This window comes from Trachemys scripta, chromosome 6 (genome assembly GCF_013100865.1).
Source record: "Trachemys scripta elegans isolate TJP31775 chromosome 6, CAS_Tse_1.0, whole genome shotgun sequence".
In the NCBI taxonomy this organism is placed as follows: domain Eukaryota; kingdom Metazoa; phylum Chordata; order Testudines; family Emydidae; genus Trachemys; species Trachemys scripta.
The window spans coordinates 65,415,820-65,437,142 of NC_048303.1; the positions used below are offsets into that span (position 1 = coordinate 65,415,820).

The window sequence follows — 21,323 nt, forward strand, 5'->3', positions numbered from 1 at the left end:
CAGATTCCCAGTGGTCTGCAATCCACAGGTCGAAAACCACTATTCTAAACTATTCCTCTCAATTGCAGAGAGATCCAAGGGATCCTCAATATCAAATCAGAGACTCTTCAGGTGGATATCTAACTGTATTAACTACTGCTCTCATGCCCACAATCTTCAATCCCTATCTGGAATCTGAACTCATTTCATGAAATCTCTTTCCACTTCTGTAGCCTTCATCAGAAATATGTAGGGCAGAAACTTGGGCGTCTGCCCATACGTTTTCAAAACATTATGCAATTATCCATGCTCATCATCCCATGCTATATTTGGCTCCACAGTATTAGCATCAGTTATAGATTCAAATCCGAAGCCCCATTCCTCCATCAGTGGTACTGCTGTGGAGTCACCTACAGTGGAGCACCCATAGGGAAGGTGAAGCTGGGAAAATCAACAATAAGCTTATCTGGGTAGCGTCATTCATAATATTGCTGATTACGTGTTTGATATGAAGCCCAGAATAGGTAACACAAGTGCTGTATTTAAAAAACTTTATGCTGTATGGAAGTCCAGTGTGAGTAGCAAAAACATCACACTGACTGCTTATAAAGACCTTAAGTATCATCTTCTGTGGAGCAGAGTCCTGGAAAAGTAATTCTATCCCATGCAAATTTGAAACAGCTTTCAGTGCAGTTGTCTGCATAGACTACCCAAAGTAAAATGAACTAATTATATAAAGGAATGAAGGAGGGCTTAGAATGGACATACCTACATACAAGGCAAGTAGTACCTAAGAAAGTTGGACATATTTTGGACATCTTTTAGGAATGCCCAGTAATATGCTACATAAACTAAAATTGCTTTGATGGAGATGGAGAAGTTGACCTAGAGGCACGCTCTGTAGTACAATAATGGCTGTAGCAGCATTATTTCAGCTAAATATGAAAGTACTAGACACAGGAGCCCAGGGTAGGGATGATTAGGGCCATTTGCCTTCTTCCATACACTTCTGATAGTGTGGCAAGGATGGTGATGATTTCTGGGTGCCCAAATTGAGACAGGGTAAAGTGAGGGTTTAATTTTCAGGAGACAAGTGCTTAGTGCTTCTGCCAAATTAGGGTCTTTCAAGGTATCTCAAGTTGGGCACCCAAAATAACTAGTCATTTTTGGAAATTTAGGTCAGAATAAAAAAATTAGACTCCACTAAAGCAATACTTTTAATAGTTAATATTATTTCTATATCCTTTTTTCCAAGGGTCTTATAATGGCTTTTTATAAACATATCTCAAAACTAGTAACAATTGAAAATTCAATCAACAGGCTTTTCCACTCATTAATGAATTTGAAGAGGGTGATCATTGACTCTGCTCATATTCTTATCCTAAAAGACAAAGATACCTACAGCTACAACCCATCAGCTCCGTTCCTTAAGATGGTGAGTTCTCCTATTTACCTTTTTTGTATTTTTTAAAAGTTATATGAATAATATTTTAAGACTGATTATGAATGGTGTGAAGAAGTTCGACTTCTACTTTGAAAATTATCTGTGTAAAGATAGTCCCTTCTTACTCAACGGATTTGGTCTCTGTATGTAGTTTGAATTACACGTGGTGTTAACAGCAAAAATAGATTTTACTACTTTTTGCAGTTAGCCCTGCAGAACCTACATAGCTGAAAGTGAGCATATTGGACTCTGTTTCATGTTGTGCATTATCAACATAATTTGTCTATTATCCAATTATCTATACCTGCTGCTTGTGAAAATTGATGATAGTCAGGTTGCACAAGTGTAACTGTGGGCCTAACTTGACTTGTAGATCATAATTACTTATGATAATGAAGGAGGAAGAAAGAGCCCATCTTGAATCTGAGCCCAGGCTGAATTTGCAGAATTGGACTATAAAACAGACATACTTTTATTTGTAAATCGAGAGAATTTGATATGGGAATCCACTGAGGAAAAAATGAGCTCGAAATTCCTGCAGGTCACTTTTGAAGAGTCACTTTTCAGAAGAGAAACCTACTAAAGGAATAGTGTCCATCTTTTAACAAACTATATTATTCCATACCAAAATCCTTTGTTATTGTTAGAAATATTTTTAAATTGCCTGGTTAAACACGGTAAAGACAGAAAATAACATAGTTAAGGTTATACACATCTTAACTCTGTGCCTTTGCACATAACTGATACAGTGCAGTCTCTAGTTACATGGTCATATGACACTTAAATAATTTAATATAATACATGAAAATGTTTCTACAATCAGCAATATGCATAAGTAACATCTTGAAATATTTTTTCATTCATATATACTTACACCGTTTTATTTTTACATATCTTTAATTACTTGAACTTTTTAGGCACACGTTAATTTGGTCAGCATCTGTGTTGTCACAGATCCAATCAAGAGCACCCTCATGGGCACTCATTACTCTGCTGCGAGACGAATCCTGCTTCTAGATCCCTGAGGGCATGTCCACAGTGCAATAAAACACAGCTGGCCCTTGTCAACTGACTTGGGCTCGGAGGGCTTGGGCTGCAAGGCTTTAAAATTTCAGTGTAAACATCTGGGCTTGGGCTGGAGCTAGGAAACCTCTCCCCTGATAAACCAGCTCTCCTGGTTGGGAGCCAGTCTTTTCTCAAGAGCGATTACATTTCAATGCTTGTGCACGTAACAACTCTTTTACTAGACCTTTGCCATCCACCTGTGGAATTCCAGTCCAAGATGGGGGCAAACAGACCTCAGAGAAGGCAAAGAGTACTGCACATTTGAAATGAAGTTTGCAGCTTGGTAAAGATACATACAGAGAGTTTATAATCTCAACCAGCATTCACAAATTGTGTGCACAGATTTCCTCAAATCATTACATATGTATTAAGCTTTTTTACTGGCTGGAAAGAAAATGTAATCTGGAAGTGCATTCAGGGATTTAAACAGGTAACTGTTGCATTTACTTCAGGCAATTGCTTCCTCCCCTGAAATATATTTCAGGGCAGTTGTGCTGTGGTCATGCCACATGCCGAGTTTTCAGTATTACTTTTCTAGTGTAGTAGTGTAGTATAGGAGTATGGTTATTACCATAGCATGTAAGAGTCCTAGTCATGGACCAGAACCCGATTGTGCTAGGCACTGTACAAACATAGCACAGAAAGATGGTCCTTCCCCTTTACAATCTTATCAGACCAGGGACAACTGATAGATACAGAGACACAAGGAGTACAAGGAAACAATGAGACCGTATTGGTCAGCATGGTAGGCCATAGTCTCTCCACACCGATGGCATAACCATTGTCAAGTTTTTTTTATAGATATCATGGAAATCGAGAGTTTTAAGGAGTGATTTGAAGGAGAATAATGTAGCTGTGTGAATGTTTATGGGGAGCTTCTCTGAAGCATGAGGGGCAGCATGGCAAAAAGTACAAGGGTGCTTGTTTGAAAATGTAACCAGGGTGAGTTATGGAGGTGGAGTCAACATTTTGATAGTAAATGAGAAATGATAAGTAGGGTGGGATTACGCCATGAAGAGCTTTCAAAATGAAGTCAAATAGTTTACATTTGGTGTGATAGAGAAGGGGGAGCCAGTGGAGGGATGCAAAGAAAGAGGTTGTCACAGATCCTAGTTGAGCATCTCTTCCAGGCATTTTTTACTCAGATCTTTAAGAACATAACTTTGGGTAGAAACCAAACATGGAAAATTTCAGCCATAGAGGTGAATTTTGAGAATAGTCTGAGTAATTGAAATTAGAGAGTTCTAATGAAAGCCATTTTACTATTTTTAAGTATAATGGCTGCTACTCCCAGTATAAATAACGTATAGGTGTGAACTTATCAAGTCGGTGTTAGAAGATGTGTTTTGTTTATTTTATTATATTCATTCACATTTTTAAGACAAAATGGAGAGCTGTAGGCCACAACCCTTAATGATTTACTAGGAGTAACACAAATGTTACTGCTTATGTAGTATAAAAAAAGTTACCTTTTTTAGGCTGGGACTACTAGAGGGTGACATGATCATAAGGGGGAGCTATATAAAGACTCCTTGTGCAAGGACAGGCAAACAGTCTCAGCATTTTGTAGAGAGATTCTGGAGTTTAGGCAATAAATCTGTTTTTGAAAGTGCTTACTGCATAAACTTACACTGTTACTGATGTATACTGGCCTGCTGATGAACCAACACCTAGTTTAAAAAACCCTCAAACCTTAATTTATCTGTAGGCCCGCACAATCCTCCCTCCCCTTATTTTGTGTGTGTGTAAACTTGGGTGGTGGAGCAGAGTGAATTCTAACGAAGAGTAAACCTATGGCTTCTGCAACTAAACTGTAGGATTATAGTGCTGGAAAAGGTAAACCTCCAGCAATAGAAAGTTAATTTCAATGTACTGAAGCTGTTTGTAAACCACACCAGCTTTATTAGTGATTAGAATGTCTAGTACACACTTGTAGAAACCTGTATAGGTGTCAATGAGTGTGAAGGTTGGGAATAACAATAAATGACTTAATGGGAACAATGATTTCAAATTGGATGAATAAGTATACATTTTTTCCTTTCTATCAAAATCTATTTAGACAGGTATGTTCATAATCTTCTTGCCTTAAGTATGGAGTTGGAGATGATTATCTGGTGAGGTGGAACTAGTGTCTTCCTGCATATTGTGGTAAATTAGATTTCATTGGAACTCACTATTGGTGTGATGTGGATAGTGCATTTTTATGTCTTGGTTCTTCCAAAACTGAAATGTCTGATTTTTAGTTTGATCTATATTCATTGAAATGTAAATTTAAAGTTTTTTCCCCTGTAGGATGATGATCAATCCTCACAAGATTCTCTGCCACGCAAGACAGTTATAAAGCTGAGTATACAGCCAAGGTAAATAATGCATTAATACGCAATATTTGAAAGTTTCCATATAGCAACGTCTCTTCTGCTAATCACTTAATTTCTTTAGTGTTTTTAACTTTATTTTGTTCTAAAATAATTAGTTTTGGTAAAATTTTAATTCATGTTGAATTTTCCAAAATTAAAAATATTTCCCATTTTTAATTGCACAATGGAAGTTTTCCACTTTATTCATGCTAAAAATTAGCATAAATGGAATGCTAAGATTGCAAAATAAGGCACTCAAGTTGAAAATAGTATTACCAACTAAATCATCCCAGCCAAGGCTTTGTCAAGCCAGGCCTTAAAAACCTCTAAGGATGTAGATTCCACCACCTCCCTAGGTAACCCGTTCCAGTGCTTCACCACCCTCCTAGTGAAATAGTGTTTCCTAATATCCAACCTAGACCTCCCCCACTGCAAGTTGAGACCATTGCTTCTTGTTCTGTCATCTGTCACCACTGAGAACAGCCTAGCTCCATCCTCCTTTGAACCCCCCTTCAGGTAGTTGAAGGCTGCTGTCAAATCCCCCCTCACTCTTCTCTTCTCCAGACTAAATAACCCCAGTACCCTCAGCCCCTCTTCGTAAGTCATGTGCCTCAGACTCCTACAACATAGCTGTATGTTGTTAATGTTAGTTTTTCATTGGCCATTCAGAAATGTGCTAGATGCCATAGAGACACAAGACATGCCCCCTGCTCCAAAGAGCATGCAGTCTAAATTACTCATGAAGCAATGAAGAAGCAAGACAATAGAGGTGTAGAAGTGAAGGAGAAGAGTATAAAGAGGAGTGTTGCCATCCTGCTGTTTGACAAGCTAAATCTCTGGTGGCCTTTTTTGTTTCCATATCACTTTCAAAGTCATGTATAATATGATGTCCTCTATCACAAGACTTGGTATCAGAGGTTTACTAAAATTCAGTTGTGTTACATCTCTTGACTGTTACCAGATGCCTTATAATTTATCAATAATGTATTAATTATAAATATGTGCTGTTTATTCATGGTCTATTATCCTGTAGATGTTTAGTAAATTTTTTTCTGTTCATGTGTGTTCCAATATTTTAGCAAGGATAGAAGTCATTGTTCTTTTCCCTAATGGAAAACTGGCATTATATTTGGTTTTCTCTGGTCTTCCAGTGCCTCTGTGTGGACCATGATTATTTTAAATATAGTCAGCATTTAGTGTAATTTGTTTTAAACCTTAGGATTCATCCAGATGAGCTAATAAATTTACATGTTCAAAATTTCAAAGCATTCTTGAATCTGCTTGTAATGAATGATTAATACTGATTCTTCATTCCTTACCAACTTATTATTTTTCTTATTTAATACAGATATAAGTGTCAACTAAAAAACTAATCATTTTCTAAAATGAGCTAAATGTAATTTCAAGTATTAAAACTGATTTTTAAAAATATGTTTTCTCATCCTCATCACCTGTAAAAGACGCACACAAGCAACAAGGAAAACTAACTGGGAGAGCCAGGGAAACTGACTATACACAAAACTGGCATATTGAAAAATAGAATTTTTCTCTAATCATTGTCATAGTTACAGATAATACCTAAGATTATAATTCAGCTAGAATTCTTTAAAAATAATTCAAAATTTGTCATTTGAATCATTAGTTAGTTGTCTCCCATTTTTCAATGAACCTACCTTTTTGTACTTTCCTTCCATAGCTATTTCTGTATATCAGTAATTTGTAAAAGGTCATCTCTCTTATTCTGTGGTGCCACAGGGGTTGGAATGAAACACCCAGACTTCAATTGAATGAGGCCGGTAGCAGGCTGTTGGCACTGAAAGGCTTGTGACTGATTGCACAGATTCTATAGAGTCCAAGAGGATGCCTTTGTAGTTATGTTGTCCCCTGTTCTTAAGAAGTCATTTACATGTGGCTTGGAAAGCTAGGACCCACAGGAGCTCAAGGGAATGAGGGGGAATTCATAGATTCTAGGACTGGAAGGGACCTCGAGAGGTCATCGAGTCCAGTCCCCTGCCCGCACGGCAGGACCAAATACTGTCTAGACCATCCCTGATAGACATTTATCTAACCTACTCTTAAATATCTCCAGAGATGGAGATTCCACAACCTCCCTAGGCAATTTATTCCAGTGTTTAACCACCCTGACAGTTAGGGACTCTTTCCTAATGTCCAACCTAGACCTCCCTTGCTGCAGTTTAAGCCCATTGCTTCTTGTTCTGTCCTTAGAGGCTAAGGTGAACAAGTTTTCTCCCTCCTCCTTATGACACCCTTTTAGATACCTGAAAACTGCTATCATGTCCCCTCTCAGTCTTCTCTTTTCCAAACTAAACAAACCCAATTCTTTCAGCCTTCCTTCATAGGTCATGTTCTCAAGACCTTTAATCATTCTTGTTCCTCTTCTCTGGACCCTTTCCAGTTTCTCCACATCTTTCTTGAAATGCGGTGCCCAGAACTGGACACAATACTCCAGCTGAGGCCTAACCAGAGCAGAGTAGAGCGGAAGAATGACTTCTCGTGTCTTGCTTTTTTTGCAACAACATCACACTGTTGGCTCATATTTAGCTTGTGGTCCACTATAACCCCTAAATCCCTTTCTGCTGTACTCCTTCCTAGACAGTCTTTTCCCATTCTGTATGTGTGAAACTGATTTTTTCTTCCTAAGTGGAGCACTTTGCATTTGTCTTTGTTAAACTTCATCCTGTTTACCTCAGACCATTTCTCCAATTTGTCCAGATCATTTTGAATTATGACCCTGTCCTCCAAAGCAGTTGCAATCCCTCCCAGTTTGGTATCATCCACAAACTTAATAAGCGTACTTTCTATGCCAATATCTAAGTCGTTAATGAAGATATTGAACAGAGCCGGTCCCAAAACAGACCCCTGCGGTACCCCACTAGTTATGCCTTTCCAGCAGGATTGGGAAACATTAATAACAACTCTCTGAGTACGGTTATCCAGCCAGTTATGCACCCACCTTATAGTAGCCCCATCTAAATTGTATTTGCCTAGTTTATCGATAAGAATATCATGCGAGACCGTGTCAAATGCCTTACTAAAGTCTAGGTATACCACATCCACAGCTTCTCCCTTATCCACAAGACTAGTTATCCTATCAAAGAAAACTATCAGATTGGTTTCACATGATTTGTTCTTTACAAATCCATGCTGGCTGTTCCCTATCACCTTACCACTTTCCAAGTGTTTGCAGATGATTTCCTTAATTACTTGCTCCATTATCTTCCCTGGCACGGAAGTTAAACTAACTGGTCTGTAGTTTCCTGGGTTGTTTTTATTTCCCTTTTTATAGATGGGCACTATATTTGCCCTTTCCCAGTCTTCTGGAATCTCTCCCGTCTCCCATGATTTTCCAAAGATAATAGCTAGAGGCTCAGATACCTCCTCTATTAGCTCATTGAGTATTCTAGGATGTGGCATCCAATTTTCTGAAAGAACATATAAATAGTACAATCTTCTAGGAAGGGGGCTGCTGCTGCACAGAGAAAACTACTCTCCATTCCCCGAAGGAATACTTCAAATGTATGTACTTTTGCTTGCTTTTTTGGTGGTGTGAACTCATTTTTTAGAAAGCAGATACAGGCGCTGAGGGCCTTTGAAGATACTTTGCTTTGTACTGGCACTCTAAAATAAATAGTCAGACCTAATTTCCAGAAGAGATTTATTTTTCTTCTATACAAAAAAGGTTTTCTGTTGTTTAAGGAAAGTTGTATGAAAGTGTAGTCTAGTATATAACTCAGCTCTGGACTTCACTCCCTTTTCCAGAGTCTGGGTCTAAATTTGAGGTCACACCGTGAAGCCTTTCTGATTTCTTTTATAGAATAGTGTCAAGTATCAGGAGGTAGCCATGTTAGTCTGTATCCACAAAAACAACAAGGAGTCCGGTGGCACCTTAAAGACTAACAGATTTATTTGGGCATAAGCTTTTGTGGGTAAAAAACCACTTCTTCAGATGCATGGAGTGAAAATTACAGATGCAGGCATTATATAATGACACATGAAGAGATGGGAGTTACCTCAGAAGTGGAGAACCAGTGTTGACAGGGCCAATTCGATCAGGGTGGATGTAGTCCACTCCCAATAATAGATGAGGAGGTGTTAATTCCAGGAGAGGAAAAGCTGTTTTTTGTAATGAGCCAGCCACTCCCTGTCCCTATTCAAACCCAAATTAATGGTGTTAAATTTTCAAATGAATTTTAGTTCTGCTGTTTCTCTTTGAAGTCTATTTCTGAAGTTTTTTCGTTCAAGTATAGCTACTTTTAAATCTGTTATAGAACGTCCAGGAAGATTGAAGTGTTCTCCTACTGGCTTTTGTATGTTACCATTCCTGATGTCTGATTTGTGTCCATTCTTTTACGTAGGGACTGTTCAGTTTGGCCAGTGTACATGGCAGAGGGGCATTGCTGACACATGATGGAATATATAACGTTAGTAGACGTGCAGGTGAATGAGCCCCTGATGGTGTGGCTGATGTGGTTGGGTCCTATGATCGTGTCGCTAGAGTAGGGGACAGAGTAGGCAACGAGGTTTGCTACAGGAATTGGTTCCTGGGTTAGTGTTTCTGTAGTGTGGTGTGTAGTTGCTGATGAGTATTTGCTTCAGGTTTGGGGGCTGTCTGTAACCAAGGACTGGCCTGCCTCCCAAGGTCTGTGAGAGTGAGGGATTGTTTTCCAGGATAGGTTGTAGATTGTTGTTGATGTGCTGGAGAAGTTTTAGCTGGGGGCTGTACATGATGGCCAGTGATGTTCTGTTATTTTCGGTGTTGGGCCTGTCCTGTAGTAGGTGATTTCTGGGTACCCGTCTTGCTCTGTCAATCTGTTTCCTCACTTCCCCAGGTGGGTATTGTAGTTTTAAGAATGCTTGATAAAGATCTTGTAGGTGTTTGTCTCTGAGGGATTGGAGCAAATTTGGTTGTACCTTAGGGCTTGGCTATAGACAGTAGATCATGTGATGTGCCCTGGATGGAAGCTGGAGGCATGTAGGTAAGTACAGCAGTCAGTAGGTTTCCCGTATAGGGTGGTGTTTATGTGACCATCACTTATTTGCACTGTAGTGGTCAGGAAGTGGACACTGATGGTGCCAGGCAGGGTGGATAAAAATCAAGGATTAAGAAAAAATATAAGATTTTAAAAATTTAAATTAGGTACTTTTTTATTTTTAAAAATAAACCTATTTAAACTTGAATTTGACATTATGATAACCTATGTTAAGGCCTAAATGTACTATAATCTATTAAAATAATTTAAATTAAACACCTGACATTGTATAATTAGTGACATGGCTTGTGTGCAACGATTTTATTTTACTTCCTTTGAAAGAGATGAGGAACAGTTCTCAAAGGAACTGTTTTTCAGTAAGCAGCAGAGGGTGTCCACTCTTCAGCAGAACATCCATTTAAAACAAACACCTAACAATATTTATCTGTAGCTAACATCTTGGCTTCCTCTCCAGATCAGCCAAAATGCAGATTTCTGAGGAGAGAACGAATATTATTTTCTCCACAATAATACTAACAATAAATAATGATCTAAATGAAAAACTAAAATTATAAAATGTAATTTTTGTAAATAGTGTTACATTATCTAAAAGTCTGCTGACAGTGAGCAATGGCAAGAGATCTACTGTGCAGGCAGGAGAGAAAGGAAATAAAGTAGTTGGGACCACATGCCACGTAAACTTGGTTAGGAATGTCTTGTTCTTCTTCAAGATGAGTGTCTCTATGGGTGCTCCACTCTAGGTGCGCATGCGCCCTATGTGCCTCTGATTGGAGATTTTAGGTAGCAGTGCCTGTTCAGCCCACACATGCACCCTGTGGAGGTTTTTGCTCTGTACTGTGGCTATAAAGAGCTGTGTGGGCAAACTGCCCTACCTTTCCTCTCAACCACCTTGCCCTGAGATGGAGCCTCAGCAGTGTCTGAGTGGAGTTTACCTCAACTGTATTTTTTTCTCTTATCTAACTAGCTGTAAGGCGATCCCAGTCATAAGGAGGGCTTTAGCTCTCGGGGTTTCTGAGGGAAGTCCAAAATACAGTTGATTACCTTCCTTTTGACAGATCGAAGCTATTTGCTGAAAAAACTGATGAGTTCCTGCATAACTTAAGTCTCTAGGACCATCTTCTTTTCACTTGGAATTTACACCCCTGCACATAAAAAAAACAAAACAAAAAAAAAAACTTTAGTAAGTCCCAGACGGCGCAGAGATCTCTTCCCACTCAGCTTCCTTTCTCCCAGAGACATTACGAATTCCCAGCATAAGAGACAACGGTTCCAGAAGAGAAGACGTCTACCTGTGGGGCATCAAGCTCACAACCTACAACTTTGAAGCATCAATTTTTATGGGGTGGTCAAGGTGCTGAGTTACCATCCTCACTCATATTTGCTGCAACAATCTACATGTCTCCCTTGTTTTGGCAACCACCTTTCTCATTTCTGTCAGGAATGGGACCATAACTCTATGGACAAATGGCTTTTGGAGTTAACTCTTGCAGCAACAATTCTATCATTGGACCAATGGGATTGGTTCTTGGCCCTTGACCTGCAAGAGACTTACTTTCATGTAGCAATCCACCCCTCCTGCAGAAGATTCCTATACTTCACTCTGGGTCAAGAGCATTTTCAATATAGAGTTCTGCTTATCTTCATAGAAAAGGAATTCTGATATTCTCATATTTCAGTGATTTCCTGCTCAATAAAACACACAAGACTTCACATGTACTGCCTTCAGGGGTGATTCAGAACTGTTTATTTTGAAAAAATTACTCTCAGTACCTTCAATCATGGAAGTCCCTCAACTGGTGCAGGGACCCTCACAATGTTTGCATAAGGGTTGTCTTTGCACAGCCATCTCCAATGTCAGTAATAACAAATGCATCCCTACTAGGATGGGGAGCTCATATAGATATGCACACTGCTCATAGCAAGTGGTCACCTCTTGGGTCCACGCTGCACATCAACTTAATGGAACTCAGAGCAGTCTGAAATCCTTGTCTCCATTTTCTTCCACTGATCAGGGGAAAATACATGAAGATCATGACTAACAACATGTCATGCATATTTATATCAACCATCCAGGGGGAGCGAGATCACCCTCCCTCTGCACTGAAGCCGTGAGTTAGATCCCATTATGCTCTACCACCTGTTTCATTATTGGGGTGTCCTGCAGATAGGCTTGTTTGCCATAGCCAAGAACAAGAAAAGCTCCCAGTTCTGCTCTAGAGGCAGTTGGGATCACTACTCCATGGGAGATGCCTTGCACTTTTGTTGGAGTTCAGATCCTTCAACCTCAAGATTCTTCGACTCAAGGCATGGCAGATGGATGGTTTGCAGGGTTGAAAACAACTTGTTCTGATGACATAGGGAGTGCTTTTGCATAGAGGAAGAAAATCCATTCCTAATACATCTCTACCCCAATATAACACTGTCCTCGGGAGCCAAAAAATCTTACCATGTTATAGGTGAAACCGTGTTACATTGAACTTGCTTTGATCCGCCGGAGTGTGCCCTCCCCCCGAGCATTGCTTTACCGCGTTAAATCCAAATTTGTGTTATATCGGGTCGCATTATATCGGGGTAGGAGGTGTACCTACCTGTAAAAATGGGGAGATTCAGTCACTGGTGTGGCCTAAGACATCTTTGACCTACATCCTCTCCATTAGCCGATATATTAGATTACGTCCTAAAGCTAAAAATGACAAGATTGTCTCTAAGGAGAATTCGAGTACACTTTGAGAGCTATTACATCATACAGTAGAGGGTTTTTCCATCTTTGCTTATGCTACAATGATGAGGTTTCTCAAGGGACTGGGGAATCTTTCCACAAGTCAGATGCCCTACACTCACTTGCAACCTCCACTTGGTACTCATATGCCTTATGAGGCCCCCCTTTGAACCTGTGGTTACCTGCTCCCTTCTACATTTGTCTATGAAAATGGCCTTTCTCTTAGCCATTACTTAGGCTCAAAGAGTTTGAGAGATAGGGGTTCACAATCTTTAAGGATAATGTCACATTGTGACCACATCCCAAGCCATTAGTTTGTCTTAATTCTTTTCCTTTTTGTTCTCTTCCTTTCCTTATCTTTATTTTGGATACTAGCATTCCAGGTATTGGCCTTTGAAGGTACCTCCCTGGCTTGTACTAAGACATAGAACAATGGTATTTTGATTGACTAGTTTCCTGTTGGCTTAAGCCAAATGCTCAGTTGTGCTACTGTAGGGTATTGTGGGATGTAGCTTAGTGTGAGTAATAAGAACTCTGGGAAAAACAGAGGTGAATTCAGCTCTCATAACTGCCAGGCATTCATGTAATGTGGTATATACTAAAGTAACAATCTCATGTGCATATATCAAAGTACATGTAGGACCAATCGTAAAATGTTCTGAAGTAGTTCCAGGATTCACAAGGCCTGGTGAATGAGGATCTGCATCATCTGACCTTTATCACAGGGCTTCTTAACAATAGAGAAAAACAGGACTGGGCTATTGCAGCCTGAGTCACAACCCAGAGGGGGAAACCCTGTCCCACACTGCAACCCCTGCCTGTGGAGGTGGTAACAGGGGACTCTCATGTAGGAGACTGCCACTAGGATGGCAGGAGGTCAACCATCATTGGTCTTCAGGTAGGTTGGAACCTCTCTCCATCGAATTGAAATCAAAGGGCTGTTAGCTCAGGCATCCCATCTCATTGAAGTTGTCAGAATATCACAGGAAGAGAGAGGTAGCCTCTAACATATCTAGCTCTCAAATAACACAAGGTTTTCTAGGGTCAAACCAAACTTCTTAAAATTTATCCAGAAATGAAATGATTCACTGCAAGTCATAGAGCACAGATGTAATATTTTTGAGACCTATTTCTTAATAAGCAGGCAAACATTTTGTGCTAGCTGAATTTTTCAAGTTGTCTTAAGGTTTAGCCCTATGTAGAACACATTGTCACCTTGAGTCTTGTCTAATACAAAGCCATGCATAACTACACTCAGGTCTGATCCTTGAAATACAAGGTCAGTTGTCTTGCTAAGACCAAATTGAAAAAAAACACCCTTAGTTATGGCTCCTATCTCAATATCTAGCAGCAGATAGACACAACAGAAGTTCAGTTTCCAAACCTGAGTAACAAATAGTGGGCATACTTTTATTTGAGGAAATTGATTCTTTGTTCTCCCCAGCCCTCAAATATTACATCAGTCATCTTTCACAATGATACTCAGCCAATCAGTTCTCATCTCTATTCTGATCTCATTTGGACAGTAGGTCAGTCAATCAACCTCACTGATTACCTCTGAAAAAAATGTCAGTGTACAGTTGCTTTTACTTTTTCAAGAAAGCACTTGACAAGATTTTGTTGCTAATTTTGTCAGAATACAGAATTGTAATGCATGTTAAGGATACATTATCTATGTAATATGTGGTAAGGAGTATATGCACAAGAAGTGTAACTTGGTTGTAAAGGAGACTTATAATGTGAAATGATGGACAGAAAAGCCTGTGCTGAGGACTTGAGCCAAGGTTGAAAAAGCTGCAGTGGGAAGTGCTATAGGAAAATTAGGTGTCTTGCTGAACTACAAAGATTAAAACATCACCCAGAGGCATAATAACCTTAGAATCTGGCAAGTCTAATTTCAAGTCTTGTTTGTGTTGCCCGTCTTCCAGGTATAGGATGAGTTTACATGAGTCTCCATAAGGATATAGAGTTCTGAATAAGCGTGTGTTTTGATCACCATGTAGATTTTGTTACATTTGTACATGGACCCTGAGATAAGTGATAAAATTATACTTACAACTACATACGACTAAAATAAACTGTATAGGAATAAATTCTTTGACTAGCATAATAAAAATAACATTTGACTTTCTTAAATATTGTGCTATTCTGGCATGTAAAATATGAGCATTAAAAAAGAATACTAATGTTGTATATAAACTATACAGAGTTAATAAATTGCAAAGAATCACAGGGTCAGAAGGGACCACAAGGGTCATCTAGTCTAACCCCCCGGTCAAGATGCAGGATTCGTTGTGTCTAAGCCATCCAAAACAGATGGTTATCCAGCCTCCTTTTGAAAACCTCCAGGGAAGGAACTTCCACAAGCTCTCTAGGCAGTCTGTTTCATTGTCCTACTGTTCTTACAGTTAGGAAGTTTTTTCTGAGATTTAATCTAAATCTGCTATGCTGTAGTTTGAACTCATTGCTTCTTGTCTTGTCATTTGTGACGAGAGAACAACTTTTCCTGTCTTTTTTAAGGCAGTCTTTCAAGTATTTGAAGACCCCATCAATCTCCTCTTTTCCAAACTAACTGTGTCCAGTTCCTTTAAATTTTGCTTGTATGGCTTGCATTCCATTCTTTTGATCATCTTTGTCACTCAACACTGGATCTTTCCAGTTTCTCCACATCCTTTCATCAGTGACCAAAATTGGACACACTACTCCAGCTGAGGCCTAACCAGCATCAAGTAAAGCAATACTATCACATCCTGTGACTTGCGTGCTATGCCTCTGTTAATGCAACCTAAAATGGCATTTGGTTATTTATTTTTTTTATTTACTTACTTACTTTGCAACAGCATTGCATTGCTAACTCATGTTGAGGTTGTGATCCACCACAACTCCCATATCCTTCTCAGCAGTGCTGCTGCCAAGCCATTTATCCCCTATTCTGTTTTTGTGCAATTGTTTTTTTTCTCCTAAGTGTAGCACCTTACATTTGTCTTTGTTGAATTTCATTTTGTTGTCTATAGTCCATTTCTCCAATTTATCAACATTCCTCTGAAGCTTAGCTCTATCCTCCAAAGTTTTGGCAACCCTCCCTAGCTTTGTGTCATCTGCGAATTTGTTCAGTATGCTCTCTATTCCTACATCCAGATCATTAAGAAAGATATCGAACAACACTGGACCTAGAACAGAGATCCCCATGGAACCCTATTTGAGACCTCCCTCCAAACTGACATCATTCCATTAATTGTTACTCTTTGTTTGGGGTTGTTTAACCAGTTATGTAGCCACTTAATGTTAGTTTTGTTAAGCCCACATTTCTCCGATCTTACTTATTAGAATGTCATGTGGGACTATGTCAGAAACCTTGTTGAAGTCCAGGTATATTATGTCCATTGCATTCCCCCTATGCACCAAACTAGTTACCCTGTCAAAGAAGGAAATCAAGCTGGTTTGGCATGATTTGTTCATGATAAATCCATGCTGGTTGCTAGTGTTTACCCCTTCATCCTCCAGGTATTCCAAATTGAATGTTTTATACATTGCTCTAATAACTTCCTGGTATCAAAGTCAGGCTGGCTGGTCTATAGTTCCCCGGCTCCTCCTTTTTTTCTCTCTCTTTTAAAGATGGGCACTACATTAGCCCTTCTCCAGTCTTCTGGGACCTCACCTGTCATCTATGAGTTTGCAAATATTTTTTTGCAAACTAATTTTATAATTAAAATATTATAATTTTCTTCCTTAGCATAACAAACTGGTTTGGAATTGAATTTTGATAGAAATATTGCTGGAGTTTTTCTTTGGATAAAATTGCAGTAACATTTGCAAAAAGGGTTATATTCTGCCAGCTGTTTTAAAGTAGAACTTCTCACTGACTTTTATTGCTTTTATTTTATCCTCAGACAAGCGAGAGAGAGGGACCGTTAGAAGTATGTGTTTCAAAAGAAAGTATTTGCATTTTTATGACAATTTAGTTATAGGTTTGGACTGAATGATCACTTCATCACATCAGAATAGTTCAAATATTTTAGGGATTAAGATAATCATGGAATTTTGTGAGCATAATTATCGTGATTAAATAGTTGCATTTTTAATTTCTCTGATATAATCAACTTAGCTACTTCATATACCATTGAAATTGATGAACAGCTCATGTTGAGTATTGATTTTGATAGTTTATCATCAAGCACATAAGTGAAATTGGGCTTTTTTTTTTTTTCTTACACCAAAAGCTCTCTCAGAAATCGTAGTTGAAAATGAACAAAACCAAAGGTGGCTGTCTTCAGTGTTTGTTTTTTTTAAAGTCTTAGATAAGAAAAGTATTTTTTACTGTATGAACATATCTGCTATTTTTTTAATAAACTCTACCCCATGACTTCCATGTTGGTTCTGTGTAATTTGCATAAGTAACTGGTATTTTATTAACAGTTTATTTGGAATACTGAAAACTAAGTGATAAATAAGATCAGAGTATGTGTGTGCATTTCATTGTGAGGGGGCAGTCTTGTTTGTTGAAACCAACCAAAATTAAAAATCAGAAAACAGAAGAAAATTATGTATTTGACCTATAAAGACAAGAAAGATAATCATTATGAAGACTTGCTTTTGGCTCATTGTTGAGAAACAGAGTTGATATTGGTTTTTCCACAGGAAAATGTATCTCTTCTTTAGTGATTCATTGCACTCCAAAGTGTTCTAAGAAATTAACGTATTTCTCTATGAATATCCAATTTTGACTGTGCATCCCTTTGCTTCTGAGTACAAGTACTGTAATACATTCTGAAAGTTTTCAAACCTTTATCATAAACCATTATTACATGAAATGGTTGTATATAATTATCCTTGTCCTCTAGTTATTGGTTTCTTATTATTTTTGATGAAGTAGTGATAGTCTGTTCTGAATACTTAATTTGCTTAGTTTCTTTCAATAGACTTTCTGCTGTGGTTACAATTTCAAAATTACACTGTAGAAACTAGTTTATGCATTGTTTTAAATGGTTTAACTTTGCAACTTTTCACAATTGAATTGAAATTTAAGATTTTCTATGTAGTGTTTTGAATTCAAAACGACCTTGATAAATTGGAGAATTGGTCTGAATTCAACAAAATGAAATTCAATAAAGACAAGTGCAAAATACCTCCTTGGAAAGGAAAAATAGAATGCAAAGCTCCACAATTGGGAATAACTGGCTAGGTCATGGTACTGCTGAATGGATTTGGGGATTATAGTGAAACACAAATTGAACATGAGTCAACAATGTTATGAAGGGGTGGAAACGGGTAATGTCATTCTGGGGTGTATTAACAGGAGTGTTGTATATAAGATACAGGAGGTAATTGTCCTGCTGTACTTAGCACTGATGAGGCCTCAGCTTGAGTACTATATATCCAGTTCAGGGCCACACATGTTAGGAGGAGATGTGGACAAATTGGAGGGAGTCCGGAAGAGAGCAACAAAATTGAAGAAAGATTTTGAAAACCTGACCTATGAGGACAGATTTAAAAAATGGGGCATGTTTAATCTTGACAAAAGAAAACTGAGGGGAGACCTAATAAGTCTTCAAATATGTTAAGGGCTATTATAAAGAGAATGGTGTTCCACTGAAGGTAGGACAAGAAGGTAACCAGCTTAATCTGCAGCAAGGGAGGTTTAGGTTAAATATTAGGAATATCTTTCTACCTATAAGGATAGTTAAACTCTGGAATAGACTTCCAAGGGAGGTTATGGAATTCTTATCATAGGAGGGTTTTGAGAACAGGTTGGATGGACAAACCTGTCAGGGAGGATCTGGGTTAACTTGGTCCTGCCACGTTGCAGGGGGCTGGACTTGATGACTTCTTGAGGTCCCTTGCAGTCCTACACTTCTATGATTGACAGTTTTGTAGCTTATCTTATTTCTGATTGCAACAGTAGTGCAGTCATTGCATTATGAAGGTGTCATTTTCTGACACTCACAAATGATCTCTCTCTTGCCATGGCAAAGACCATAATATCAAAAATGAGGAATGCTGCATCTTCTTAGGAACAACTTCTTGGTACCCATTACAAATAAGTTGCGTTGGGTTTATTATGGAAATGGCTTGTGAACTGCAGTACCACTACTTTAACTTGAAAGATGTCTTTCTGTAAACTGTTTTCACAAAGCAGAGAATGCTCTTCGTTGATTAAAATAACTATTCTAGCCAAGAGTTACGAAAAATGGAACCTTGTGGACCATATGCATGTATTTTTAAGTCTTTTTTTGGAAGTAGAGAATATTTCCTTTCAGTATGTCAGGATGTCTGTATACTATTACTTAGCTGCAGTGTCTGGTCTTCTCCTTCAGCCTTTCTTCTCGTGTTGCTTAAAGCAACATTGTAGTTAGTCCAGGGTTGTCAGGGCACAGACTGAAGTGATATGGCATATTTCAGATCTTCTGTTCTTCTGAACCAGATTTTTTTTCCCTTCTAAATACAGATTAATAAAGCCTGCACTACAAGAGGAACAAGGAAAGGATTTTAGTGAAGGTACTTCCTGATCCTGAAAAAGTCAGGGGGCTTCAAGCCCATCTTGGACTTCAGAACACTTCACAACTTTGTGGTAAAAGAAAAATTTAAAATAGTGCCTTTGGATTTAATCCTTTTATCCTTAATGAGAGAGTAGTTTTGTGCTCTAGAATAGGATATAAATGCTACTAGGAATGCATCTGAATCACAGGAAATACCTGTATTTGGAATATCTAGTAGATGCGTAACATTTATAGAAAGTGTTATCTTAGGTTGGTGTTGGCTTTTTGTATTTTCTCTGAAAATTTATCATTCTTATTTATTGTGCCATTGTGTCTGTGTTCACTGTGAGTGCTGTTTTCTTGAGGGTGTTCCATATCTAATAATTGGCTGAAGTAGTTGACTAATGTGGAGGGTAGGCCTCAACAGAAGAATGAGAATTTGTTATATCTAATACATTTTCTAAATCTCTTCTTATAATGTCATCTTGCTTGTATAGAGTGATATTGCTCAAGTAAGGTCACATAACATTGTTGAGTCACATGGCCCAAATCTATTTGTTTCCATGGCATGTGTTGAAAGGCAAATAGTTAATTATTTTAAAGTGAGTAAATGAGACTCTCCTCTGATATTTATATTTTTCAATCTATGCTGCATCTCTGTTCTTTCAACAAATCACTAATAGCAGGATTTTTGAAATGCGAAAGTGAATAGTTCGCTCTTTGAAAATGTCTCTTCTTCTTGGCCCTGATCATTAAGTCTTGGGAGGGGACTCTGAGGGGAGGAAGTCTCAAACTGTTCCCTCATGGAGATGTCCTCATATTTGTCATCCTAAGAGAAGCCCATCGGATCCACCTCCAAACTTGGCAGATCTATGAGGATCTGTGCAGATTCTATAGCATCAGCAGAAGGTTAGGGCTCTCTTCAGAGGTCCTGTATCTCTTAACTGGCTCTGTTCCCTGATAGTGCAGTGCTGTTGAATTCCTCCTGCCAGTTGCTTGCTCTGGCGAGAACTACCCAAGGTGGTGGTATTGTCTCAAGAGAGTCTCCATAAGGCTAATTGGGAAACAGTGTGCCTGTTGCCTGCCCAGTCTCCACCCATGCAACACACACACACCTCAGATCTTATGGAGTCTGGGGGAGAAGACTGATGTGGAGGTGACTGAACGCCACTTCCTGCTGTGCACAGATCTAGGGGCATGATCTGAGACCTTGTTAGGAAGTGCTTTGCTTGAATGGCGTGAAATTTAAAATGTCCATGAAAGATTCTCTTGTCCACAAAATCACTGTTTTTAAGCACTCTTGTTATACATTAAACAAAATTCTGACAACCAGTACCGCTTTTGGAGGTAATGGCAACTTTATTTCTTAACCTTTAATATTTAGATCTACTTCTCAATTAATCATTCTTCTCCTTCTTTACTGATTTTTAAAAAAAATCAATTTAATCACAAAATGTCAGCTTCATCCTGCTTCAGTTTGAGTCCTTCTGAATTCTTGGGGGGAATGGATCAGCATTCACCTCTCACTCCCTTTCAGTATGTGGCCTAAGCCAGGAAAGCTAATGAACCAACCAGCGGACCAAATTCGGTGATGAATCCTGGTCACATGACACCTGAGCATGTTAGGTGTATGCTAATAAGAAGACTGAATTCTTGTTATCCCAATTATTATTTATGGATGTAATTTTTTTTCTTGTGTGGTAATTTGGTTTTTATAACAGAGAATTTATGGTCTTTGGATCATAGACTCTGGTGCCGTGGTCTATATGGTATACCTTATTAAAGCAGAACTTGCACTTAGCTTCTCAAACAGCTAAAACAGCCTTACATTAAATAATCTCATTGTCTAAAACATCAGATGTGCATATTTTATTTAAAAAAAGAAAAGACCCTTCAGTAGGTGACTGGTAGTGAAAGTGTGTGTGAGTGCATGTGTGCATAAGTGTGGAAAGGGTGCCCAACTTCTACCCACTCCCTATGTGCAGACTATGGATCCTGCATGCATGTGCACTCACACGTGTGCATGCATTTTTACCACCAGTCACCTGCTGATGATTTTTTTAAAGTGCTAGAATGCTGAAGTAGAAACATCCTTCTACTAATAAAAATTGAAAAACAAAAACAAAAGGGATGATATTCAACAGAATGCAACTCTTGTATTTTTCATTCAATTTCTAGAAGATAGTATGTGGTTGAAAAGATTGGTCAATGGATTTCTTAGCTCAGTTGGTTAATGCTGGCTGACTAGAGGTTACTTGCCTTAAATGCCAG

The 21,323-nt window shown here is 38.6% G+C and overlaps 1 protein-coding gene across 1 annotated transcript in view; it reads left to right on the forward strand.

Moving 5' to 3' along the window:
• Positions 1-21,323, forward strand: part of MAN2A1 (mannosidase alpha class 2A member 1) — a 209,014-nt gene that overhangs the window by 108,577 nt on the left and 79,114 nt on the right. The window contains exons 11-12 of the mRNA XM_034773035.1: positions 1,300-1,414; positions 4,781-4,848. Of these exons, the coding sequence (XP_034628926.1) occupies positions 1,300-1,414; positions 4,781-4,848 (183 nt within the window). The remainder of the gene's footprint in view (positions 1-1,299; positions 1,415-4,780; positions 4,849-21,323) is intronic.